This window comes from Salvelinus fontinalis, chromosome 6 (genome assembly GCF_029448725.1).
Source record: "Salvelinus fontinalis isolate EN_2023a chromosome 6, ASM2944872v1, whole genome shotgun sequence".
Lineage (NCBI taxonomy): Eukaryota > Metazoa > Chordata > Actinopteri > Salmoniformes > Salmonidae > Salvelinus > Salvelinus fontinalis.
In genome coordinates this window covers 29,718,519-29,727,997 of record NC_074670.1, presented here as the reverse complement: position 1 = coordinate 29,727,997, position 9,479 = coordinate 29,718,519, and the positions used below count along the sequence as shown (strand labels likewise).

Here is a 9,479-nt window from a genome sequence, read left to right as displayed (position 1 = left end):
CCTCCACGTCTCCTGATGTACTGGCCTGTCTCCTGGTAGCGCCTCCATGCTCTGGACACTACGCTGACAGACACAGCAAACCTTCTTGACACAGCTCGCATTGATGTGCCATCCTGGATGAGCTGCACTACCTGAGCCACTTGTGTGGGTTGTAGACTCCGTCTCATGCTACCACTAGAGTGAAAGCACCGCCAGCATTCAAAAGTGACCAAAACATCAGCCAGGAAGCATAGGAACTGAGAAGTGGTCTGTGGTCACTACCTGCAGAATCACTCCTGTTTTGGGGGGGGTCTTACTAATTGCCTATAATTTCCACCTTTTGTCTATTCCATTTGCACAACAGCATGTGAAATTTATTGTCAATCAGTGTTGCTTCCTAAGTGGACAGTTTGATTTCACAGAAGTGTGATTGACTTGGAGTTACATTGTGTTGTTTAAGTGTTCCCTTTATTTTTTTGAGCAGTGTATATTGAAAAACCTTTATACGTCTCTGAAACCTGTGTTTCATCTGGGGATAACTGTACAATCAGTCAAAGAAGAGAGAGGATGTACAGTAAGAGAGGATATGAGAGAGAGAGAGAGAGAGAGAGAGAGAGAGAGAGCTTTCACCAGTGAAACTTGTTTCATCCAGTGAAAACTAGTGTCTGGTTGACATACGGTTGAAAATGTATGTATTAAAATGCAACAATGTTTACAGTGTAATACAAAAAGAAATACGACTGCATATCAATTAAATGTTATTGTTGGTTTTTGATCCCAGAAACATGGCAAATGATGATTGAATGGTAGCCAACCTCTGAGGGTACAATAGCAAAGAAACAAGAGTTCATGCCTCAAAGACAAAGCTGTCACTGAGGGTGTTATTTTGTCTGTGCGTGTCTGTGTGTCTGTGTGTGTGTGTCCTCTAAGGTATCAGTGGTTGGCTGTCTTTAGGGTTCCTCTGATCTGCCCCCCTCTCCCAGCCCTGGCGTATGCGGGTGATGGTTCGGTCCACACAGGGGGTGATGAGCAGCAGCTTGAGCAGCAGCACCACAGAGGGAAGCACCAGACACAGCATGTAGCCCGGTGGGGTGTACCACTTGTAGGTGGAGGCACTCAGGAATCTGTTCCAGCCATACAGGTAGGTGTGCGCCGTACACAACAGCAGAGTCAGGTGACCCAGCTTGGACTGGTGGGAGAGAACATAACACAAACACATGAACCACACACACACGCCAGGCATGTGCACAGATAGAGGTCTAAGGAAGTTTGAGCACCTGCCCTTTTGCCCTCCTATGACAAAATAAACTTGCATATGCCAGGGCTTGTTTGAATTTGTATATTTTCTCTATTGCTATTTAAATGTATTGCCCATCAAACTAGGTAATTTCTCCTTTTTTGGGGGAAAATGTCCCCTCCCCACCATTCTGCCCCCCAGTAGGCCTGAGGCTGATGTTAGCAGCAGAACATTCTCCAATCACAGGTAAAGTCTAGTTAGATTGTTTCAACAGAATAACTAACTAACTAGCTAGCTAACTAGCTCCTTCTACATTCACTATGATCAGCTGATAGCCCACCCCTCAATGCCCTCTCTTTGAGCAGTAGGCTATAAGCTTGCTTACAATGGCGTTAGTGGGATTTGCATAAAATAAAGGTCTACTCTATGCTTTTCTATGGGGGGCTTTTTTCACTTTGAGCACGTCCCATCCAAAGGTCTGTGCATGGCTCTGACACACGCACAAGCACACCCAAACTCACACACTTTTGACAATTATCTTAAATATATAGTTTAGCTTTAGGATAGCCTATTGGACATGCACACGTTTATCCCAGATAAGGCTAATAACACTCTAGGCATTGGAGCTGTGCAAGGAGAAGCCTGGAGAAACTTCGGAAACAGGCTGGCCAGATAAATTGACCCTTAGCTAAGCCTCACCCCAGAATATTAGGCAACCAATCGCAGTGCTCCGTTGGATAGTGTTTTTTCTCCAATTTATGCTTTGGCCACAAATACTGGTATAGGATGAGTCAACAACCTTATCTAGTTAAGAGTTAACAGAACATAAACTTTTAAAAGTGAGATTGTCACTGGACAGTTACTTTAAAACACAATTTAAGATCATCCTAAGTGGTTTTCTTCAATGGTGGTTTGAACAGAGAGTTGGATTCCTGGAAAAGTGTTGCCCAAGTTTGCTAAGTAATGAAGGGGGCGTGGCTTAGCAAAGGGGCAATCGTTGTATAATTTAACTATGATCAAATATGGGACTGACCTTCACAGAGACAGACCTCCAGAGGTCGGACCAAGTCATTGTTTAACAAGTCACAAGTAAGTCTCAAGTCTTAGCACTCAAGTCCCAAGTCAAGACCGGCAAGTCTCAAATCCTAAACTTTGAGTTTCGAGTCCTAAACAAGTCATAATGTGCTCTTCACCAAATGTAATACCATTTCATATTTTTAACAAGAGTAATAGTTAGTATATTACATTTACGCAAATCATGAATGCTTTTAAAAATATATATATTTATTACTTTCCATGGAAATACATGGGTTGCCATTAGAAAGTCCCAACAAAGTTGGAAGTTGTTGCGCCCCCGTCTGTAATTTTCTTCCCGCATGTTTTGCAAGTTGCAATCTGTTTTTTGTTGATACAGCGAAGTCTTTATATCCAAAAATAATAATGTTGGGTATCATCTTTCCAAGGGCTCCATCTGAATTCACCTGCCGACGTTCCTTTGCACTGAAACGCGCAACTTTTTATCAGCTGGCACAATTTGATTGGCTGCTGTCCAAATTGTTATCCGTTAAATGAAGAGTTGATGCGCTGCACACTTTTTTTAATAGCATCATTTTTAATATTTGGTCTTGGGGAGGGTATCAAGTCAGGTCGAGTCAAAAGGCTTAAGTCACGAGTCATTGGTGTTAAAGTCAAAGTTGAGTTGCAAGTCATCATATTTGTGACTCGAGTCTGACTCGAGTCCAAGTCATGTCACTCGAGTCCACACCTCTGCAGACCTCTGGCCTACCTTGACACACACACACACGTCGGGCCAATATGCACACCACAGATTTGTCCTGTTTAAGCATTTTTAATAATATAGTTTCTCTGTAATACTACTAGCCACCTAGCAATTGTAGGTTCCCAATAAGTTATTTCAGGCTATCAATCAAGTTAGTGTAGCTAGCTTGTCTAACTATCATAGCTGGCACACCTGCTGGCAAGGTTTCACATTTTGTTTCTTAAAAAAAAGACTCACCAGTCAGACAGCTCAAGAGGTATGCTTAGATATATTTTAAATATAATTAAGTATAATGATTCATGGTTCCAGATTACAGAAAATATCTGTTTCAGATGTTTGAAAAATGCCAAGTTCTCCAACTTCAGACCCCCAGTCCGGACCATCACCAAGCCATCCTCAGACATTGTAATTTGTGCCCCCTCAAATTTTGGGGGCAGATGATGCCCTGCACATACATCTCTAGGTGAATTCTCCTGGCCTGTTCTAATATATTCCTCCTAAATTATATCTGATGAATAACTTAACATTTAAATCACTGCACCAATTTGAGGGGAATTAATGAATTAGAGAATGAGCCGGAGTTTCTCCTTATTATCCCCAGCACATAACCTCTGGCTTGTCTGCTGAAAATCAGATTACTTTCCTGGAGTTCTATTGCATTCTGGCCTGGATGTTGGCTCTGCACCCCGCATGAATACGCTAATAGGGGAAACACTGAAGGAGATAAGTGTACAAATTAGGGCTGGTAATTGCCAGGGACCTCACGATACGATATTATCACGATACTTAGGTGCGATACAATAGGTATTGCAATTCTCACGATTCTATGTGTATTACGATTCGATACATCGATTTTATTGCGATTTGATGTTAACATATTGTTCACTATATGTCTGCTGCAGAGAGACAAGAGAGCATGAGAAAACGTTATCAGTCATGGAAATAAAAGGGCTGAAAACATTGTCTCACTTTTTCAAAAGAAGATGGAGAACAATCTATAGGATGAAAAATACCAGCGATACAGCCGACTAGCGCTAGCTAACGCTTCCTAGCAACAAGAAAAGGGGGGGCGGTTACAAATCAATACTGGAGTCAAAGTATCAATATAATATAGTCCAAAATAATATTGCGATATTTAACTGTATCGATAACCCCACCGCTATTAAAAATGGTCAGAAAATAAGTGCCTCGTAAGTTTGTCTGGCCTAAACATTCAGTGTGACCGGTCCTGGTGGTCCCACCTGTACGAAGCTGAACTCCCTCCAGCTGAGAGCGTTACTGACGGAGGGAAGAGATGTGATTCCTAACAGGACGTACAGGCCAAATCCCAGAATTCCCAGGGACAAGTAGGAGTCGTCATGCCAGGCCGTTGTGGTATCAAACATTGTGGTCCTGTTCCCTCTGATCTGGGGGAGAGAGACAGAGAGAGAGAGCAAGAAAGAGAAGAGAAACAATGTGAGAAAGAGGAAGCGTGAGAGCAAGGAAGTGGCGTAATCCAGTATAATCAAAACCGGTGCCTGAATCCTGCTATATACTGTAGGTGTGTGTCCAATGTACAGATGTATGATCTTAATATGACCAGTATTGTGTCACAGCAAAATAATCCTGCAGCAACAGGATTTGAATGTTTTGTCCATTTACACTTTTCCGCCAATGTAATGTTACTTGATTGGTGGCTATGCTATTAGCTAGCCAAACTTAGGCTACCTGAAAAGTGCAACACTGTTAAGACATGCTCTGGAACTTCTGTGTTTTTGAAACCTCCTGCTTTAGGCTGGATGTCTCAATGTGTAGTTCATACATTCATAAATCAATGAGCAAAATTACTTTCTTACCACAATTAGTCACAAAATACTTTGTTTGAAAGCGACTGTTTTCTTGAAGCTGTCTGTACAACGCCATTTTCCCCACATTTCCCCCATATGGGCCAGCCCCTTAGCAATTCAAGTTTTAGCCAAAGAGCTTCAGCCCCTCACATTTGAGTGACAGCTAGCAAGAGGCCTGCCCAGCATCATCCAATGAGGTTGCAGGGTGGGCCCAACGGCTCAGTGCCCACAGCAGAGAGAGAGAGAGAGAGAAACCAATGACGTGGTGCACATATCTGCACAAATGTGACATAGTACACGTTTTTGGGGACCACTTTTGGCTCGTGAGTGCTACTTTCAGAACTACTAGCTAAAAAGTATACAAAGGTTCAGGAGAATGTCTTTAATGTAACCATGTATTAGTGTGAATTTATGTAAATCCAGAGTGCAGAGTAATTCAGAGTAATTCTCAGCAGAGTAATTCTCAGCGACAACAGAGTGGTCAAATGAAGATCCTACATCTGTACACAATTTTGTCTATTCAATGTTCACTGTTTTGAAAGTGTTTAATTTGGCGTACAGTTCTTACCAGAGAGACAGTGTGTTCAGTGACCCAGAACATCACAGAGTACCTGAGAACAAAATCAATACTTTCTTTACTAAAAACTAAAGGAAGATACATGCCACTGTGTGTGTGTGCATGCGTGTGCATTTGAGTGTATGCTCCACTGACCGTATGGGTATGATCAGTGTATAGAGCACGTGCAGAAAGGCGAACCCTAGCGACAGTAGACCCAGCTGTTTCCTGCACAGCATCCAGTGATCCAGCCAATTAGGGAAGCGCCTGATGTTAAACATACATAAACACTTACAATCAACATAAATACATATGCAACCTCGTGTGAACATACATGCATGCAAACACACACATACACACAAAGATCTGACCTGTACTTGGTGCCTCTGTAGAGCTGCAGGATGGAAGCCAGGACACCAGGCAGGTAACAGAGAGACAGCATGATCAGAGACACGATGGGACACACCTGGAGAGAACACACACACATCTTGAACAGCTGGTAACACACACAGAAACAAACAGAACACAACCATTCAGAGGGCCTGTGGCCAGTACCTGGTTGGCCAGTGAGACCATGATTCTGAAGGAGATGTCGTCGCCCTGGGTGACGTATGCATAGATGACATATCTGATCAGCAGGTAGAAGAAGAAGGCAGCGCTGAGGCCAATGGCGATGCGCAGGGGGAGCCTCCACTGGGGGAACAGCTGTAGGGGGAAGTCCTCCAGCTCCCGGGCCACTGAGAGAAAGCCCCGGTCCAGGGCACTGAGACCCAGCTTGGTGGCTACCGCTATCACCACCTGCTTGGCCTCCACACTTTCCCCGCAGATATACACCTAACATATATATATGCACATACAGTGGGGTCCGAAATCAGTGACGCCCTTGATAAAGATGAGCAAAAATGCCTGCACAAAATAAATCTTTCAAACACTGACATTTATTGTATGCTCCAAAAAGCGGTAGAGATACTCTTAAATATATAGTTTAGCTTCAGGATAGCCTATTGGACATGCACACGTTTATCCCAGATAAGGCTAATAACACTCTAGGCATTGGAGCTGTGCAAGGAGAAGCCTGGAGAAACTTCGGAAACAGGCTGGCCAGATTAATCTCCCTTAATTGACCCTTAGCTAAGCCTCACCCCAGAATATTAGGCAACCAATCGCAGTGCTCCGTAATGCCAACTGACATTTACTCCTGAGGTGCTGACTTGCTACACCCTCGATAACTTTCTGTGATTATTATTATTTGACCATGTTCTGTTATAATCTCCACCCGGCACAGCCAGAAGAGGACTGGCCACCCCTCAAATCAACATGCTGACAGTCAAAATGTACAATGCCTTCAAAAAGTATTCCACCCCTTGACTTTCTCTCCCCATTTTGTTATGTTACAACCTGCATTTGTCATGAATTAAGTTGAGATTATGTGTCACTGGCCTACACACAATACCCCATAATGTCAAAGTGGAATTATGTTTTTAGAAATTTTTTAAAATATATACAAAATGATAAGCTAAAATGTGTTGAGTCAATAAATTATAGCAAACCTTAACAAGTTTAGGAGTAAAAATGTGCTTAACAAATCACATAATAAGTTGCATGAACTCACTCTCTGTGCAATAATAATGTTTAACATGATTTTTGAATGACTACCTCATCTCTGTACCACACACATACAATTATCTGTAAAGTCCCTCAGTCAAGTTCGGTAGAGGAGGAATAAGGGTCTGGGGATGTTTTCATGGTTCATGCTAACGCTACAGCATACAATGACATTCTAGATGATTCTGTGCTTCCAACATTATGGAAACAGTTTGGGGAAGGCCCTTTGCTGTTTCAGCATGACAATGCCCCTGTGCACAAAGCAAGGTCCATACAGAAATGGTTTACCGAGATTGGTGTGGAAGAACTTGACTGGCCTGCACAGAGCCCTGACCTCAACCCCATTGAACACCTTTGGGATAATTTGTAACGCCGACTGCAAGCCAGGCCTAAACGTCCAACATCAGTGCTCAACCTCACTAAAGCTATTGTGGCTGAATGAAAGTAAGTCCCCGCAGCAATGTTTCAACATCTTGTGGAGAGCCTTCCCAGAAGAGTGGAGGCTGTTATAGCAGCAAAGGGTAGACCAACTCCATATTAATGCCCATAATTTTGGAATGAGATGTTCGATGAGCAGGTGTCCACATACTTTTGGTCATGAAGTGTACAGTATATAGACTTGAAATGAGTAGCCAATTGGTTTCATGGGCATGGCTTGAACCTCGGTGTGTACCTGTCTGTTGGCATCTGAAGGTCCATTCTGCAGACTCCAGGCAGACAGGGTGTTGAAGCCTTTAACCACCTCAGCTCCAGGGACCAGACTGTTCAGGTACATATAACCACATTTACATTTTATCAACATATAAAAACATCCCTAGTTAACAAAAAAACATACACATAATAACAGCATATACTGCATAGCTCTCACCTTTGCAGGTACTCTGCGTTGGCCTCTGGGTACTGATTCTTCCTCAGGTTGTTACTGAGGTCCACCAACACCTGCAATTCAACATGGCATCAAATACACTGATTCGTACAATATATTTGCTAAGTACACTGGAATATACATTCTATTGGCTAAATACACTGGGACAGAGAATATATTGGCTAAATACACTGGGACACAGAATATATTGGCTAAATATGCTGGGACATACATTATGTTAGCCAAATATACAGTTACATACTGACAAAACAGACATTAATACATATAGCAGAAGTAATAATACATATATGCTACCTTCCCCTTAAGCTGATTGGCCAGTGGTACCAGGAAGTCGTAGTGTTCTCTCTGGACAGCGATGAAGATCAGATGGGCTGACTGGGCAGCTGCAGCATGACCCAGGACCTGCATATACATCATCAACATACTGATACACACTTAAACACACATACATTATATTCACATATACTCCCTCAAACATAAACAAATATATTGAAATACATTTACAACACGGTAAAAACACATATCCACATTTAACATATCACCACATAAAACCAGATCTACTTTATTTTGTACCTGTGCTCCGTGGGGTAGGCGGCTGCTGCTGTGGGGCCGTCGGCTGCCGAACACCACACCGTACCCCGCCTGCAGCAGACGCAGGCCCAGAGAGCACCCCAGGTCCCCCGTCCCAAACACACACACCCTCTCACTCTCAGGTAGGCTAGGGACAGTTTCCATCATCGGAGACAGAGACACACACTCACTCTTCTCCTCACTCCTCTCCTGACCCGTCATGCCTGAACAGAGACAGGCAAAGATCACCTTGAGTTGTAGATAGAATCAACAGAAAGTGTCAAAAAGCCCAAAGAGTTTAAAATACCTTCCTGAAGTTTCAATCACAGAATAAGTACATTCACATATATGGAGCTCGCAGGATGAATGTACCTTTCACTTCGCCAAGTTCTTCAGCAGACACCTCCTCTAGATGGAGTTACAGTACAGTCCAGACAGAGCACTGTCAATCAATGATAGGACAGTAGTTGAACTGCAATGAAATGTTCTCTGCATTACATGTCCCAAAACAATAGTCTTCAGAGTTGGAGCAGCTCCTCTGAGTTATCCAGATTAAAGTCCTGACTGACTGACTGAGATACTACAGACTGAGTCTCTATTTGTGTCTGGGCTCCTGGTCTGAGGAGGGAAGGGATTAGTCTCTCTGCCAAGCTGGAAACTTTGTTGGAAGAGAAGCGGTGTGTTTTTGCGTGTGTGTTTGTGTTTGTGTTTGTGTGTGTGTGTGTATGACAGCCCATGGCACTCACTCTGTAGTGTCTGAGGACAGGCCAGTGGTTTCTGGGAAGCAGGATGGCTACATAATAGTGGAATAGTCTGTGCTCTATCATGCAGAAATATCAACATTAAATACATATTTCAAACAGTATGTATTTTGCAACAGGAGTTTACTAAATGGCATAGGAGCACAGGTCCTTTCACAGTTCATGACAATAACACAACAGCAGATGCACTTTGGTTTGTTGTAATATTACCTTACCTCAGATAGCTTTTGTTCAAAGATGTGACGACATTCCATTGCGTGCAACAATATGCTTGTAACT

At 43.0% G+C, this 9,479-nt stretch overlaps 1 protein-coding gene across 5 annotated transcripts; it reads right to left on the bottom strand.

Annotated features, from left to right (window-relative positions):
• Positions 1-465: 465 nt before the first annotated feature.
• LOC129857594 (metalloreductase STEAP4-like) lies at positions 466-9,069 on the bottom strand. Of its 5 annotated transcripts, none has more exons than XM_055926020.1 (11): positions 8,747-9,069; positions 8,443-8,663; positions 8,164-8,271; positions 7,852-7,922; positions 7,657-7,744; positions 5,934-6,212; positions 5,750-5,844; positions 5,535-5,645; positions 5,391-5,433; positions 4,238-4,402; positions 466-1,168 (listed from the first exon to the last, which is right to left on the bottom strand). In XM_055926020.1, exons 2-11 carry the CDS (start codon positions 8,659-8,661, stop codon positions 905-907), a joined length of 1,443 nt encoding a protein of 480 aa, XP_055781995.1. In that variant the 5' UTR covers positions 8,662-8,663; positions 8,747-9,069; the 3' UTR covers positions 466-904. The 5 variants fall into 5 exon arrangements, with proteins under 5 accessions (XP_055781995.1, XP_055781996.1, XP_055781997.1 ...); XM_055926021.1 differs by having other exon boundaries at positions 8,443-8,688; positions 8,812-9,069; XM_055926022.1 differs by having other exon boundaries at positions 8,902-9,069.
• Positions 9,070-9,479: the final 410 nt, after the last annotated feature.

Bases quoted from the DNA above. Each gene is read 5' to 3' on its own strand.
- LOC129857594 (XM_055926020.1), bottom strand. From the start codon at position 8,661: ATGACGGGTCAGGAGAGGAGTGAGGAGAAGAGTGAGTGTGTGTCTCTG. The intron at 8,272-8,442 runs GTACAAAATAAA...ATGTATATGCAG, and splicing joins GCCTACCCCACGGAGCACAG to GTCCTGGGTCATGCTGCAGC. The intron at 5,646-5,749 runs GTCAGATCTTTG...GTTTAACATCAG, and splicing joins TACAGAGGCACCAAGTACAG to GCGCTTCCCTAATTGGCTGG.